This window comes from Oculina patagonica, chromosome 13, assembly GCF_052425735.1.
Source record: "Oculina patagonica isolate OP01 chromosome 13, crgOcupat, whole genome shotgun sequence".
NCBI classification, from domain to species: domain Eukaryota; kingdom Metazoa; phylum Cnidaria; class Anthozoa; order Scleractinia; family Oculinidae; genus Oculina; species Oculina patagonica.
Window position 1 is genome coordinate 8,515,544 of NC_135770.1, and position 17,927 is coordinate 8,533,470.

Below are 17,927 nucleotides of genomic sequence, written 5' to 3' on the forward strand. Positions count from 1 at the left end.
TTAAATTTCTATTTACGTTTACTAATATTAAAATATATTTTTGTTTCCAGTTTTCTGCATCACTGCAAGAATATTACCCTGGACAACAAGATCAAAGGAGTGCTGTTGATTGGTAAGATGTACAGTAGAAACCCGGTAACTCGAACTCTGAAGAGAAACGAAAAACAATTTGAGTAAGCGGGATTTCGAGTTATCGGGGTCGATTGAATATCCAATTTGCTATGTTAATAATTGATAGTTATCTGAATTTTTAAGCACTTCAGTATACAGTACAGTGCAAATTGAACTTATCTTGCCAGAAACTCTAACACGATCATACATTATGATAAGAGTGGAAAATGACTGTCAAATACGTGATCTGTTCGTTGCTCTTATTGAAATCAAATTGCTGAAGTGTTAGTTTTAGTGTTTGAATACGATTTCACGACAAGAAGAGCTAATGGGATATTTTATTGGGCATCCGTAGCGAGTTGCAAGAACCGGAATTCGAGTTATCGAGGTAAATTTGACCCAAATTTTGATCAAGAGAAACGAAATTTAGTTCGAGTCAGCGGGGTTTTCGTGTTATCCGAGTTTGAGTTAACTGAGTAAAAATGACTGAATGGTGGGTTCAAATTCAAGGGAAATGGAAGTTTATAATTCGAGTTAGCGTGGTGTTCGATGATAGATAGATAGATACTTTATTAGCGTGAAATAATCTTAGCTTTACGGCTAGTTTACAGTTATTTCACGAAATTAAAAACTAAAATCTAAATTAATTAAAATATATACAATATAAAAATGCTAGCTACTATAGATAATATAATTAACATGATTAAAAATATAAAAAATTAAAACACCCTTGATTGATTAACATCGCTAGCTTCGAGTTATCCAAGTTCGAGTTAGAAATATGCAAAAACCGATAGCGAGAATGTGTTTACTGACAATAGGCCTTGAAAGGCAGAACGTGTCACTTCTATGTTTTATATCTGTACAATTCTTTTACAGGCGAAAGTCACATGTATTTTGTTGGAGAAGAAGCTATTGCAGATACTGACATCACACAGGTAATTGAATGCAGTCAGGTAAAAATTAAGTGCCGTTTCTTTTGTAAATCGTCCCTGAACCTATCATAATTTTTGCCATTTAATCTTAAAATTAAAAGCAAGCGGGCGAGTCATGTGAACATCATTATGTCGCCATTAGAATACGCTATGTTGCTTAGCAAGTGCGCTCTCAGCCACTGAGAACTTTATCCCTCCTCCCATCTGAGTGGAAATAATACTAAACTAGAACCGTATAGTGACTTGTCTTTTGTTTTACTTCTAGATTTTGCTGGGCAACAAGGACGCCATTTCTATCTCATGGTCGTACGAAGAAATTCAAGAAATTCGAACCAGGAGATATTGCCTGCAGGTAAAAGCCCCGGGGGGGGGGGGGTACTCGACATAATTTTGGGTAGGGAGGTGCGGCCCGGCCTCCGAAACCCTGACCCTGTTTAAGACACGAACCTCTGATTTTCCTACCCTGTTTAAGACAGAATGCCAATTTTTGATACCCCGTCTAAGACATAAACAAGTACCTCACTGGCTTGTTGTGATCGTGAATTAAGCTAAGCATCAATGCCGAAATCAACGTAAGTCAGCAATATGAAAGAATTTGTGAAAATTCGGCTTGTTACACCTCTGCAGGCATATAAGCCTATCCTGTTTGACTTTGGTCCATGCTAAGATACCCTGTTTAAGACAAAAGTGGGTGAAATATATACCCTGTTCAAGACAAAAAAGTCTGAAAACCATACCCTGTCGGGCCGCACGTCCCCATTAAGCCCTAATAAGGGAGTGCCCCCCTCCCCCGGGGGGTAAAAGCTAAGATCTTTAGCATTCTATTGTGGAGTTCATACAGTCCTTTTAACTTTTTCACTTGATAACATTTCCCAAAGTTCTCTTTATGAGGGACCGTAAACCCATGAGAATTCATTATAAGATCTTTGACATTATTCTTGCGTTTTCAGGACCTTATTTAGGAAGGTTTTAAATCACACAACTACGGTAAAATATTTTGGAAAAGTCCTCTCTTTTTAATTCTTGTTGACCAATTTACCGTGAAATCCCGCTTATATCCGCCCCGGTTATAGGCCCATCTACCTGTAGATAAAAATACCTCCCGTCATAAGCCAGCCCTCCCTCCCCCCTGGATATAGGTCCAACTGCATATAAGGCCGTCCAATACCCCTTACGAACTACAACTTCAACGTGTTATGACAGCGGTTTGCTGCATTTTATTTATCTTATTCAATAAACAGGATAATGGCTTGGAGATTTTCCTCACCACTGGACGGACCTACCTTTTGGCGTTTGACACAAGACAGGTATAATAGTCCTTTTTGTTGCGGGCGGTTTTACCTTTTTGACAGAAAGCAAGTAGTTTTACGTTTGATCATTTGAAGTTTTCAAAAACAAAAAGAAAAGACCTTGTAAGAGTTTGGAGAGCAAACAGGACTAGGGAGTTCTCTTGACTCAAAATCTTGCCGTTTTCCACCATTTTTACCAGTTCTTTATTTAGCGTTTATAAGAATTCACAATACGTATGAGTGTTCAAAATCCCACTTTTGAATACGTAGCATTTTAGCAATGTTGCTATAATATCTGTTCAAACAGTCGATTTCTAAAATAGACACTGATTTGCTAGACCTTGTGGTAAAGAAAATTCCAAGAAGAAGATTCCAAGAAGCCATCCCCCTCCCCGATTTTGTGAGGGGAGGAGAACGGGTATGCACAGACTATAGTTCGCCGGTACCTATTTTCACACCAGGGTAGAGAGAGGCACTATATGAGAGTTAAGTGTCTTGCCAAAGAACACGACCCAACCATGAGCCTGGCCAGAGCTCGAACCCGGATCAGAGGTAATTAAATCAACAAAGACTTATGTTTCCTTTGATTCTTTGAAAGGATCGCGAGATCGTCCTGGAGCAGTTTCAGCAAAGAAATCTTCCGTGCTACGAAGCACCTCAATACGAACACCTCGTCGCTTTGACAAACAGGTATGGCTAAACTGCTACTTTTTCTTTCAATACTGAAACAGATGTTAATTCGGGGGTAAATGTGAATTTGAGTGAAATTTTAGGAGGTTTAAAGAAAGGAAAGGAGAAAGAAAATTGTTTTTGAAACAACACCAGACAGTTGACCCCCACGCAAGAGCACTCCAGGTTGTCAGGGGACTGTTTTGGTTTCCATCTACCAATTTTTAACTTCGAATTCTATTTTTAAAATCACACTAAATCTTCAATATTTCTTATTTCTCCAAATTTTATTACTCCTTTGAGAAAAACTGTCTCCTCCCAAAAATCCCCAAAATTCACAAAACACCGCAAAACATAGATTTGTGAAATGAGCAGAGAGTTTTTGGATTGCTTGAAACGCTAACGAGATATTTGCATCAAACCCGCATTAATTCGTGAGACGGCTTTCACGTGAATCCCCGCCCTAAAGGGACATTTTCGTGGGGATTTTGGTACATTTTAAGGCGATAACGGTGCTTACCAAATGGCTAAGGATCCCACTCGTACATTTAAATGCGCCTAGAACAGCTAGAGGCCTTATGTGCCACGATGCACAAAGAAGCTAGGTAAAAGGTAACAGAACAGCTAGATGAAGAGTTTGATTGATACGCGTCTTTTTGTGAAGGTGCCACGAAATATTCCCCCTTGTCATTCCAGCTTTTGAGGGTTTTCTTTTACATATCTCTGGTCTTTCATGTTTGTCTGTTATCTTTAGGTGGCGTTTTGGACAAATGACCAACTTTCAGTACCTTACCGAGCTAAACAAGATGGCGGGCCGCTCGTTCAATGACCTCATGCAGTATCCCGTCTTCCCTTTCGTGCTTGCCGACTTTGGTCACGAGGTTTTGGATCTTACTGATGTCAAGAGCTTCCGGTATTGTTATCTTGCTGTGCTGTTGTTTTTTTTTTTGTTTGTTTGTTTCGCTCAGTAGTAACCATTCTTTAGTGACGTATTCTAGTTGTCCCCTTTGCGTGGCATTTGACGGGCTCACATAGATCCTGAAAAGAAGATCAATGTTGACAGAATAAATCAAATTATTTGCGGTAGGCGGAGAGAAACAAGCAGTGACGCGATCCTCACCGTTTTCCACGAATTCCAGCAGTTGGGGAAAACAAGCCTGAAAAAAATCCTTGCTTTATCCCGTTGAAACCCTGATATTTTTCAGCTCCATTTCCCCAATTTCTTGGCCAAAAGTAGACGCAAGTGGATGCAAGCTGGCAACTTGCGTGCACTTGCGAGTAAACTTGCGAGTCTCTTTGGTCACCTAATGCAAGTCTGTACGCAGGTTTAATTCGCGACTGCTTGCGTCCACTTGCGTTACCGTTGGTCAGGGCTTTAAGTTGGTTCGTGGTATTGCTTGGAAGTAATATTCCAGACACTTTTAGAAGTGTTTGGGTGGCGTTAGGAAACAATTTCCTTTCAAAGTCATGGATCAGTAGGAATTCTGAATTTGGTTTGTGTCAGGGTTACTGCAGTTCATAAAAAAAAGTCCAAAACAAATTTAAGGTCGAGAAAAAGTCAGGAGATTTAGTGTCTGGTTAGGGAAATGCTAAATTTCTCGTCAAAGTCAGGAAGTAATGAGTATTGTTAATAGCGATCATTTTTAACATGTAGTTAATATCGTAAATTGTCTGCTTTTGGTTTAATCGTATTATTATGCGTGGTCAGTGAAAAGTCAGGGAATTTTTGTTTCTTTCATTTGTGGAAACTGTGTGTAAAGATGAAAAAGTCATGAAACCTTGAGCATTCCGTGAAGACAAATATCTGTATGCGCAGCTTAACGTAATCTTGAGATCTATAGAATTAAACATTAGTGATAAATTTCTAACTTCATTGTGCCTTTTTATAACAAAAATAAGGCAAGTTTTGAGAATAAAGGACCCATACATTTAGGAGGCGAGTCCTAACGAGTCCTAATGATTAATGAAAAGGTTTCAATGTTTTGTTTGCTTTGTGTCTTTTTTGCAGTGACCTGTCTCGTCCTATTGCTGTGCAAAATCAGTCAAAGGAACGCAAATACAGAGAAAACTTTAGAGTAAGTGAAGTTATTGCTCTGTTTACGACCGACCGTTGACGGTGTCCTAGAAGTCACACCCTGCAGTGGTTTTGTGTGATTTCATCCAAAGCTTGCGTGAATAAAATTAATTACATGCACCAGGAGCAAAAAATTACTAAGTTATCTTCTACACAACTTTCCTAGTGAGTACTTCGAGTGTAATAATTCCACTGGTATATTTTGATGACGTGACTGTGTAACGCGTTAGCTCTGCAATGCGTGACGTGACGTTGTTTGTGTTTTAGTGGTTACAAGAGGAGTATGAACGCGCGAATGAGGAGGATCCGATGTCGGCGCCATATCACTATGGATGTCATTATTCTAACAGTGGGACTGTGCTTCACTTCCTGGTGCGGCTTCCTCCATTTACCAAGATGTTTCTACAGTATCAAGGTACGTACGCATGTACACGCCGCGCTTGACACACGCCTAAAACGTTTCTGAGAAAATGGACTCCTAAGCGCTTCGCGTGCTTATTGGGGAACAATTATGGACCTTCTAAGAGATATTAACAAAATGCATTTGTGTTCTTGATTGTAACCGAACCAAAGAGGATACCGCTAGCCTTATTTTTTTTAATTGTTTTATTTCACTTCATTTCCATTCTCGCCATTGTTACTCATTCTTACTTCCTTACGCCTTGCTGCCGTTTGCTTGTTTGTTTGTTTTTGTTTTGTTTTGTATTGTTTTGTTTTTAGTACTATTATACAATATTCCTTCAACGAGTGACTGAATTCGGCTTTTTTGTCTCATATATTGTCACAGAAAACCGTTTTCGTTGAGCACAATTTTAATTTATTTTGACTGTTAGACCGCAGTTTTGATATCCCGGATCGAACCTTTCACTCCATGGCGACTACATGGCGTCTGTCTTCGTTTGAATCTGCTACTGATGTAAAGGAGCTTATCCCAGAGTTCTTCTTTCTTCCCGAGTTCCTTGAGAACTCTGAAGGTAACATTATTGTAACTATCGTTGTTCGGTTTTGGTTTATTATCCCTGGGGAGCAGGGATGGCGCAGTGGTGAGAGCGCTCACCTCTCACCAATGTGGCCCAGGTTTGATTGCCGAACGCGGTGTCATATGAGGGTTGATTTTGTTGTTGATTCTCGTCCTTGCTCCGAGGGTTTTTTTCGGGTTCTCCGGTATTCCTCCCTCCACAAAAACAAACACTACTACCTGCCAATTCGATCTGAAATCAGTGGGATCGGAAGAGCCACTGTGTGGAAAATGCCACTGTAAATTCCCATTTATTTTATTTATCAATTCTATGAAGTTTTCCAACCTTTATGAACTCCGTTTTGGACGCTTCAGATGGATTTCCACTGACGCGTAATTTTTTACGTGCGTGAAAAAAATTTAGAGACAATGTATGAACAACTTGTGTACACGTTTATGCAAGTCGTTCATACATCGTCTCGAAATGTTTTCACGCACGTAAACGCACGTAAAAAATTACGCGTCAGTGGAAATCCAGCATTCACGGTACCAGACGTTTTTGGTGTCGTGAGGTCTTGCGACCATTCCGTGTGTTGGTACAGAAGGTTTGCGTTATTAAAATAGGTTGCCGTAACGGTAGTAGCGCTAGCATCGTAACCAGAATCTCACCGCCCGACTGAGTTTTTACATCCTTCATTTTTGCAGGGTTCGATTTTGGTGTTCGTCAGAATGGTCAGCGTGTTATGGACGTGGAGGTTCCCCAGTGGGCGAAAGGCAGCACTAGATTGTTTATGTTAATACACAGACAGGTAAGCACCCTTTGTGATCAATCTGAAAATTCTCCACAACAAAGACCAATCAGGAAATAATTGCTCCTGGCCAAAGAATAGTATCTGTTCTTTTCTGGCTTCTTTCATCTGATTTTGAAAATTCTCTTCTTGCACGACGGATTACTAGGCTCGATTACTAGTCGCTGTTCGGGAAAGGTAACGAAGCGGGACTGGAGAAAGCGGCAAAATCGAGCCTAGTGCATTAGAGGCGGAAAGGGCAAAGCTGTTAGTAAAGGATAGCTGTTAGTCTTGAGCCGTTGTATTACTTAGTGAATGTATGTATGTAAAAGAGTTCTATAACTAAAATACGAGTTTTTATTCATTTCCTTGTGTCTGTGATGTTAGCGGGGTTTCAGATAAGTTATGTTCTTGTTGTTGTTGTTGTTGTTGTTGTTGTTTAAAAGAATACTAACGGGTCAATAGATACGCGCCTCACCACAACATCAGAAGTTGTCTGTTAATTTGTTGTCACCTGAGACCCTTCTCTTATCTGGAACACGGTTTAGCTGAGAAAGTTTCGTGGTTCAAAGAATATACATACATCACCTTTACTTAACCTAAGCTGATGATATATTTTTAATTGTCATCACCTGTCGTACGTAAAGCTTAACAGTGGTTTAATTACGAGAAAACAAGAAAATAGGTAATAAGTTTTATTTAAGCCTAAACAGCTGCTGTGTATTGTTCGTCAGGCCTTGGAATCAGATTACGTGTCGCAGTACCTTAACCAATGGATCGACCTCGTGTTTGGCTACAAACAGAGAGGACGCGAGGCTGTGGACGCCATTAACGTGTTTCATCCAGCGGTGAGTTGGACTAATGATTTACAACGAATTCAGGCACGGTTTTAGAAGCTTGACATTTCGGTCGTCGAGAGATTACTTCTAGTTCTGAGCAAATATGCGTTGACTCGGTTAACTCTTAGAATGAGCTTAAAGTTACTCTATATCGCACCAGGAAAGCATGTTTCGTTTTCGGTTCAAAGTTGAAAACTGACAACAAGGGTTTTACAAATTTATTTTTCACTCTTTTTAAGATGGCGTGATAAATCCTTGAGAGAGGTTGTTTTCACTGTTTTTCATTGCAGTCTTGCATCTTCCCTTGATATAATGCAGTGAATTAAAAAACGGCGCACTGCTTTGATTTGTAGTTGAACGAAATTGTAACGTGACGCAACGCATTGTAATTCTTTTTATGCCCTTTTCCCGTTACCCCAAAAGAACATCCCAAGTGCTGCCTTGCCTGAGCTCTGTTTACTGGGCTTCAATAAAATACATCAAATGATTGGACTAATATGGCTATGGGCAAAGGCCCATAGCCGCTTTTATTTAAACATTCAATTTCCTTAACAATCTTTCATAAGTAGTTTGGCCCAGTAAAGGTGTGGGCTCTACAATCGCAAACACCTAATTATACTTGCAATTGAAAGGAAGACCATGTATAGGACCTGGGAATGAGGAGGGAGTCCGAAAACACGTCTTGTACCGCAGACAAACAGGGACGCAATGACAAGCACATGGCTTTATAAGTCACGTGATCTATGCTTTAACTTTTTACCTTTACCCTTATAGTGGGTCTACTGCATTGTGCTTATAACAATAACAATTCTGTCGATCCCAGGCCCTCTCCAAATTAATCAATACGCAATCAGAGAAAGAGCGGCATAAAAAGCCTATTTCCAGGGAAAATATTTTTTAGCAAAAATATTTAACCGCCTCTTGTTATCGTTTCAGACGTATTATGGCGTGGATGTGAACTCTATCACAGATCCTGTCCGACAAAAGGCGTTAAAGACCATGATAGAGACGTACGGTCAGACCCCACAGCAACTGTTTACATTTCCTCACAGCCCGCGGCCACAGCGCAAGCCGCAACCCATCCCACCCGGGGAAGGGGGATCCATGGTCAGTCTTAACACTCGCAAGTTCTTGGACACTGATCCGTATGGTGGACCTCTCATTAGCCGGCTCACAACATCACTGTCATCTGACACTGGGACAATTGTTGGCAGCACAGCGGACACGCTAACCGGTACGCTTGTACTTCATGTAATATTTCACGGGTAAAGAAGGCTCGCACATTACAATTGCCTTGTGGCTCTTTACATAAATTATGACAGTGAGAACGTTATCTCGTGAAGGCGCCTCTTGCTACCGTTATCAGTCCATTTTCTTGGTCGTTTATGCTCAAAGTTAATTGGCTGACGTGAAGTGAATACCTTATTTCTCCCCGGATTGCAAAGTAGCTTGTAACATAGCTAATATCTTCGAGCTAGAGTTATAGGGGCTATAAAGACTATAACACCGGGAAACTCGAGGCCTACTCTTTACGATTATTGTGTGTTTTAAACGTCCCCTGCTTAACATTACCTGAGCTTTCTGCACTTGCTCAGGAAGTGGGACTTGGCCAGAGTCCGCCTACTTGGTGCTGAAGAAGAAAAAAAAATTGGTGTTCGGGGCAAGATTATATCTTACCTCACCCACCCAGCCATAGTAAATAAGGATGGTTTGACCCAACACTCTCAACAATCTTTATAAGCCATACCTTGTAAATATCGAGGGTATTTTTTCCTTTCCTTTTCAAGTATTGTTTTAATTGCTTTGTCTAATCAATAGTTTCAGTTCTTACCTTTGTAAATGAATCTTTTTGACAGCATTTTCAATTTTAAATTGAAATGTACGACAATTCGTTTAATTTTGAATAAACTTGGTTGCTGGCGGCTCCCTCTGCATAAAAGAAATGCTTCCATTTCACTTGAACAAAGTGAAATGAATCAATGAATGAATAAATGAACTTAATTTAAGTGTCTGAGTATATTTAGTATAAAGTATTTAATATTTTATTTATGTTTTTCTTTCGCACTGGTTTCTTTACAGAAATTTCATCGCCGATTAACACTGTCGAGGGCCTTAAATGGGGACAGTACGTGGGTTCCCCAGCTCTGGGTGCCCCCGCAGTGGGCTTCACACAAACGCTAAACACATCAGTGCAATCTCTAGTCTGCCTCAAGAATGACAATGTTTTTGTTCTGGGCCACAACTCTACACTACTGACCGTGTACCAGGCAAGGCCTGGGGAAAGTGAGGAACGATTGTTCTGGTCAGCGGTGTTAAGCTGGGGGTACATGGATGGAGGTATTCGAGTGTGTACCTCGCCGGAAAGTGCCCCGATCTGCGTCATGGAACACCGTACACCAGATAAGGTAAATGAACTTGAAAAAAGGTTATGTCGTTGCTTTTTTTTAACGAACAATATAAAGGTAATTTATATCAAGTCCATTTTAGTCCTTAGGATCGGTGAAGCCAGGTAACTCAGCGATACTGTGCGATTTAATAAATAAGTTTTTGTAAGTGATAAGTGATTTAGTAAGACTTACAGAGGGTCGCACGAAAATAAATAGATAGATGGATAGATAAAAACTTTATTAAAAATGCCATAAACCACCTAGCTGGGGAAAACTCCCCCACTAATACGGGGACATAACAAATCAAAGTCTCTTCTAGATGTCGACGTTTTTGCATGAAGTATGAGTCGAAGGTTTATCCTGTGCATTGTTCTTCGAACTTATCATTACAGTTTCTTTGTAGTTTAGTTTTACAATTTCCTATCTTCGCGGAGGAAATGCAGCCATATAATTTTGTCAAAAATGGCTCGTACGCGCCGGGTATTTATACACATATTCCTTAACATAACACAAATAAACAGTGCAAATTTCACCGAGATCTGACAATTCTATACTTTAAAATTGCAAGGACCTTTCGAGGCAGTCGATTACGGCAGCGAAATTAGCAAATGAAACAGCAAAATATGCGTTCGACGCTTTGTTTTTGCGACGCCATATTTGAATTGTTATAGCCGGGTAGACCGCTGTTCAATGTGTTCAAGGCCGTATCGTTACGATTGCTCCACGAAAAAGCACGAAAAAAAATACGGATATTTCCGACTACTGTCGGAGAAAACATTGTGCATATAATTGGGCGTAAACAAATCGTTACACTCAAGCTGCGTTTTGTCTAGGCTCTGCGAGGGTCGGATACATCAAGACCCAGGATTAAACAAAAGCCATATATACAGTGAATGCTTTCGAATTATATTTGAAGATGAAATACGAAAGAATTTTGCTGTCTTTGACTGAAATTCCACTCGAACTGCGTAGATACGATCGCATGTTGTAAAGCCGATTCATGCAACATTGCTGTCATTCCCTGTCAACGCGAGGTCACGTCCCTAACGACCTAGGCTGATGACGAAATAGAGTTGCGCTTGCATGTAGCGACCAAATTTGGCCTAATTTTTAACCGCTCCTAAGCTAAAAGAAGCCCCCATCTCTTGCATTTGTTTTAACTTCAATAATATCTTTGAAAAGAGCGAGTTTTTTGGTATGGTTTATTTTTGATGTTTGTAATTTTTAAACGATGTAAGTGCTAGTGATTATTTATTCGTGTTTTAGTTACGCAATCCATTGTTAGTGCGACGCTTTTTATAGATCGCCTTTCAGACACACGTGCGTTGAGATAAGAAAGGTGACATGTCACTTTTAAAATTGTTATATAACGTTTGTAAATGTGACAAGTCACGTTTTTTTTCACGAGATCGCAAGTGATCACCCACAGCGGAAAGTAATCCCTTGAGAAATTAAAACAGTTTCCAAATTTTGTCCACATAACCCCTATTCTACGTTTTTAGCTTGTAAACAAGCAAAAACGTCGAAAAAAGGGTTAAAATAAAAGAAAATGCTAAAAAAACTATGGCTATTTACAATAATAAAATTTAAATCTAAGTTAAAATATGTTATGAGACTGTGTACAGTGGATAATATAATACAATAATACATAATTAACAATTCTTTAGGAGGAGCAGAGCGGACAGCCTCTGCACCCATCATCTAATAATGCATCAAGATTGTTAAGATTTCTGATGTTCGTCTTAAAAATGCTGAGAGATGTGGCCTCTCTTATGCTCTTTGGTAATTTTGACCACAATTTGGGTCCTAGATATCTGATCGAGTGCTTACCGTATTTTCATACCATTTTCATACCATTCATTATACCATTCTCTTAATGATAAACTGTTGCCCATGTATTTACCGTTAGCTATTTATACTCCTGGGCAGAGAAATTGGCTTTCTGAGAGTTAGAACAGTTGTCTAACAACAAGACGCAGTGACCTCGACCAGGGCTCGTTTTCGATGTAAAACTAGTACATGTAACTGAATAAACTGTTATACATTGTGGGGCGTACATGAGCATTCATTTACTCCCTGTGTGAGGTGTGGTTTTCCAAGTTTTCACCAAAAAGCGTCAACCACTTAGAAACACTTTTAACAACAACAACAACAATAACATACTTCATTATTCCACTATTGCGCCATTTTACCATATTAGGGCAAAAGAACGCGCAAAATATGCCGCGTTATTACACAGTAGAACAGGGCAAAAATACGGGCGGTTAAACTTACGGAATACTGGCCCAAACAAAGTGGAAAAATTAGTGGAATAATAAATCCCTTATTCGACGGTTTAACAGATAATACGAGCGGACATTTTGCTCATTGCTCGTATTTTTCCTCGCCCCTACCATCGAATAAGGTGTATTTATATCCCCTTTGGTCGCATAGAAATTTTATGTGAACAAAAGTTTATATTTATAGAGATAGAGAGGGGGCCTAGCTACCTGAAACAGCTAGAGAGTTTACAAAGGCAGATTCACTACACACAACTCTGCAGTGCCTCGTCATAAATGTTACGAGTCAAATCGTAGACATCTCCCTTGTGGAATAGTTGTGAAAGCGCGACTAGAAACGTTCTTCCTAAATCCTTCATGTTGTGTAATCATTCAGATTCTGTTGCCTTCTAGATAACATGTTGTGCTGTGACTGATGGATGTAAGTCGTTGTTCATTGGTACCTCAACTGGCACATTATCGGTGCTTCCTGTCAAGTATGATCCAACAGCGGTAAGTCACCGTAATTATTTAACTCGTCACGCACCTTTTCTCTCCGTTAGTCACGCAACGCTAATTTTATATTACACGACGATTGCGAAATTTTGAGATAAAACCGGTGCATTACATTTGTAGTGAAAATGGTTGTGACCCCTGAATCCACGGCATCGTATTCGTGGTTGCTGTAGCTTCCATTTCGCACAAAAATATTTCCTGCTTTATCATCGTCCAAATCCGCTGACTAGATCGTGAATTGCTCGCGTCGCAAGTTGCTACTCGGTCCCAGACCTTGTTTCTGTCGCCCCTGGCTTTCATCCTTCCCTAAGTCACGTGTATTACACACACATCGTCCGTTTCACATCACACGTCATACTCGCATCAGGCATCACACGTCAGGTTCATTACGCATCATCTTTCACACATCGCCTGCCACTTATCACATTTCACATATTATGTCACAAATCACATCATTCATCACACATCACACATCGTATAACACGTATTACCTATTATTATTATTATTATTATTATTATCACACATCACACAACATATCACATATTACGCAACATATCAAATAATAGGTGCATTGTACATCGCACATGTACATCGCACATTGTACATCGCGTATGACGCATGACACATTAACACATACTGTGCTCATCCCATATCTCTTCTCTTCCAGGAACCCGGCATAGAAGTACTGGGTTCGAGAGTTCGTCTTCACGGACACAAAGACTCCATCACCTGTATACAGTTGTGTCAGGCATTCAGTATTGTGGTCAGCGGCAGCTGCGATAAGACAGCCATCATTTGGGATTTAAACAGGTAAGCTAAGGTTTTTGTTGTTATACCTCGCGCAAACAAGGCGGCTCTCGCTTGTTCAATATTTTAAAATCATTTTTACGGATTGAATTTCGCGTGTTTTTTGTTGATTTAGTTTAGATTTTAAAGGAAATGAAACCATTGTTATAAAATAGTGTTTTTTGTTGTTGTTTTTTTTTTTTTTTTTTGCTGTTCATTGGATGTTACGGTAATGTAAGTGTATTTTATTTAGATATTCGTCACGCTAATAGAGCAATTTTCAATTGAGTGTCGTAAAACCAAAAGCAAAGTTATTACTCTGGCCAATCACAAAGTACACAGACAATCCAGTGAACCAATCAAAACTCGAAGCAAACATACGTAGCTGGCACGAAGTGCGGGAAAACGTGTGTGAGCGAGGCACGATTGGTTTTGGTTTTAGTTCTAATTGGCTACGAAAGTGGTGCGAGATTTTTAGACCAATCACTAAGCGTAATAATGCAAAACCAAAACAAACGCGAATTACTTTCGACAATCAAGTGAAAACCGCTTTATGGACTGAATATATACTTAGCTTTGAATGTCTATTTATATTAAATGAATATCTAGCACGCAGGATGTTAGTTAAATTGAACATCAATATTATTAAATTAAAGATATCTGAATTTAAAAAAAAGTATATCGTATTAAAACATGCAAACAATTGAATGTGGTTCCGAAAAAAGAACCCGTGAAATAACATTTACAAATCATTTTCTTTAAAATTACTAACTTTCTTTTTGTTTATATTTTGTAAATCAAATACACTTTGTGTTTGAAACATTTAAGGAAGATCGTGTTTTTCTTTTCAGGTTAAGTTATGTGAAGTATTTGGAACATTTTAACACGGTAGCAGCGGTTGCCATCAGCAGAACTACAGGCGATATAGTGACTGTCTCACATACAAGTTAGTATTGGTACTTTGCTTAAAACCCTGTGTTACGGCTGAGTGAAGTTTATTTTAATAGTATTGCCAAATACTCACTATGAATCCTAAAGTTTGCAAAAGAATTCCTTCTATGGATCTAAATGACCAAATCCATTACTTCAATTAAATCAAATTTGTCTTACGGGCGTTGTAAGTTAAAGTTAAAAGCAAACGAGATTAACTTTGAAAACTGTTCAGCCCAACAATATATTTTAAAAACTCATACGGCAATCCGTTACAATCTTCGTCACTTTTGGCCATCCGTACCTTCTTTTGTATTTGCTGTGCTATTGAAATGTTCCTTCACTGTTTTAAGAGGTTATTTTTATGTTTAACTGAATTTGATGGTCATTTTCCCATGTCTAAATTTAGCTAAAATCTGTGACGCAGTCCCTTTAATACTTGCACGAGTGTTTTTTTGGTTTTGTTTTGTTTTTGTTGTTTTTCATTTATCTGCCTGACATGATTGCGTCGCCCTTTTTTAACTAGAATCTCGTGACCTGCAGGGAATCCTGAAGGTTTTTCTATTACTTTCAAAGATCCTTAAGTGTCTAACAATCGCAACGATAATTATAGACTATTTTCATTCAGTTTTATGTTTTCTACCGGCTTACTACAGTGAAATTGCCTCTTTATTAACGATCTAGTGACAGCCCTCTACAACAACAACAACAACAACAACAACAACAACAACAACAACAACAACAACAACAACTTTATTTGTATCGCTAAATTAAATTAAATTTACAAGAAAAAGAAGAAAAAAATTAAAATACATGGCTGCGCGAAATAACCACCATTGGCTAATTAGATTGGGCTACTTAAGGGAGAGCATGCGTGACGTCCACGAGGACGGTTGTGTTTTTGAGCGGGAGCCATTCCCTCTTTCTTTGGCCAAAACTTCGCTCGAAATCTGTGCTTTAATGTCACCTTATGCCGGAGAACTCTAAGAAGAACAAACGAGGCGCACGAGGCTCCACTGATGATGAGGTAAACGAAGCGAAACGTCCTTTTAATATGGATGACAAGACCTCCAAAGAAGCAGAAGCGGAGCCAACACTGTCAGACTTGAAGGCGATGCTATTGGATTTGCAGGGGTCGGTGAATGCGATTCATAAGGACAATAAAAGCCTTAAAGACGAAATATCTGCGTTAAAAACTTCATTTGATGCTCAAGGCCGCGAATTCAACAAATTAAAAGAGTCAGTCGACAAATTAAAGTCGGAAAACGAATCACTCAAGAGCGAACTCTTCGCACGAAGTGAAGTTGGAAAAACAACAAGAAGAAACAGATAACCTGTGGACCTCCTTAGATGACTTGGAACAGTACACCAGGAAAAACTCGCTGGAGATCAGGAGTCCCAGAAACCTTTATACGTCGAAGAAGAGGTAGTTTTGAAAGTAGCTAACGTTTAGAAGTTGACCTAACACCTAATGATATTGAAATTCTCACAAATTAAAGCGCCGGGGAGCTAGAAATACGATTATAGCAAAGTTTTTAGCCATAAGGCAAAAAGCAAGTTATATAAGCAACGTACCAAGTTAAAAGATATTAAGTTGGCCGATTTATATCCAAGTTTTGCGTCGGCCATTAACACAGATCGAATATTTATAAATGAGAACTTAACAAACTTTAGACGCTATCTCTTTGGTAAAGCTAACGAAATGAAAAAGGACGGTCTCGTCTCCAGCGTATGGTCGATGACGGGAAAGTATTTATCAAGACTTCCCCTGAAGGAAGACCCGTAAGAATTTCAAGAAGATTAGATGAACTTAGTACTATTATGTTGACTAATCTGCATAAAAAGCTTAACTGACAATGTATTCCGGCAATCATTTAGTCGCTTTTTCATAATATTCTAGGCCATAGAAGAAGTTGGGAATAGGTTTATAGATTAGGAAGGGGCAGTTCCATATTGATTATTTTTTCTTTAGTTTTTTTTTTTTTTTTTTTTTTCTTTTACTAGCTTATAAGATCTCTTTATTATTATTCAAGTTTATCAGTTTAATTATTCAGTGTCAACGTGGCCATCGTAAAAGAATGTAAAGAAAATATAAAACTCATAACGTCGAGGAGAGTGGAAAGAGAGAAGTACCAAAGATCAAAAAGGACCAAAGAAACTTTAAGATGAAGTGGAAAGGATGGGGTGGCGATTTTTTCGCATGTTCTCATCATAGTAGAGGAGTATTAAGATAAGTCGAGAAAAAAATAGTTTCCAAAGACGACTCGGGAAGAATATTTTTTGGTTCTCTCTGCAACATCTACGCACCTATAATCAAAAAGTCAGCCATCATCGGGGAATAAGCCTACGACAATCAGATCACCGTTAAGGTGGTATGGCCTTTAACAAAGAATGAAAAAAGGTGGTGTACGTGGAAGCCTACGGCGTTCGAAACTGCTACTTATCACGATGGATTTGATCTCATAGATATCAAAAAGTCAAACACCCAAATTTAAAAATTTTCTACATCTAAGGCGTTAAAAATAAATCAAGGATAGATATTCCTAATAGCTAAAAATCTAGGAATGTCTTTCAGAAAGCTGATATCCAAAGCTCTATCGCTCCAGACCACAAGCTGGTTTGCCTGACATTTCAATGGGAAAAAGAAAATAAGAGGTCCAGGTTTTTGGAAGTTTAATAATTTTACTAGAAGACAAAACTAATCCAGCAGATACGCGAACTGTTTCCTATATACAAAAGCAGATATCAAGATTCACAAATAAGCAAATCTTTGGGAGCTCTGAAAAGAAATTTTACCATATGCCAAAAGGAAAGCAAAAGTTAAAAGGAGTCGCGAACTCGAGGTTAAAGACATGATGAGTTAGATAGGATTCTCAAGTGATGAAGAGAAAACGACCAAGAACTGAAGCAGTATGACGCTCTTAAAAAGGAATCAGGAATTATAAAGCCAAAGGAGAGGCAGCAAAGTTCAGAGAAAATGCGCCTGGCTTGAAAATGGCGAGCGTCCAACGAAATACTTTTTTAACCTCGAGAAAAAGAACTACAATAAAAAGGTTATCTCTGAGCTTGAAGACGAAGAAGGAAATACTATAACGGACGACAAAGAAATTTTTTGCAAATTGAGAACTTTTATAAGGATCTTTATTCCTCGAAAATCGGCGTAATGGGAGAAAAATTAAATCAATTTACCGAGGATATAACAGTTCCTCAACTCTCTAATGAAGAGCGCGAAAATTTGGAAGGCCTCTTAACCTATGAGGAATGTAAGACAGTTCTCGATTCTTTTAAAAACGACAAGTCTCCTGGGGAAGATGGTTTCACTGCGGAATTCTATTCATTTTTTTTGACCTTGTCGGAAATGATTTAGTTGACTGCCTTAACGCAGG

At 39.0% G+C, this 17,927-nt stretch overlaps 2 protein-coding genes across 3 annotated transcripts in view; one reads left to right on the forward strand and one right to left on the reverse strand.

Moving 5' to 3' along the window:
• LOC144635075 (tumor necrosis factor ligand superfamily member 14-like) overlaps positions 1-17,927 on the reverse strand; it is a 255,865-nt gene that overhangs the window by 143,924 nt on the left and 94,014 nt on the right. The window lies entirely within an intron of this gene.
• The window catches only part of LOC144634903 (lysosomal-trafficking regulator-like), a 73,963-nt gene that overhangs the window by 48,867 nt on the left and 7,169 nt on the right, over positions 1-17,927 (forward strand). The window contains 16 exon segments of the mRNA XM_078493946.1: positions 51-112; positions 991-1,049; positions 1,312-1,398; positions 2,288-2,353; positions 2,934-3,025; positions 3,759-3,917; positions 5,013-5,079; positions 5,346-5,493; positions 5,912-6,052; positions 6,742-6,845; positions 7,559-7,672; positions 8,600-8,897; positions 9,743-10,068; positions 12,723-12,821; positions 13,493-13,635; positions 14,463-14,557. Coding sequence (XP_078350072.1) covers positions 51-112; positions 991-1,049; positions 1,312-1,398; positions 2,288-2,353; positions 2,934-3,025; positions 3,759-3,917; positions 5,013-5,079; positions 5,346-5,493; positions 5,912-6,052; positions 6,742-6,845; positions 7,559-7,672; positions 8,600-8,897; positions 9,743-10,068; positions 12,723-12,821; positions 13,493-13,635; positions 14,463-14,557 — 2,060 coding nt within the window.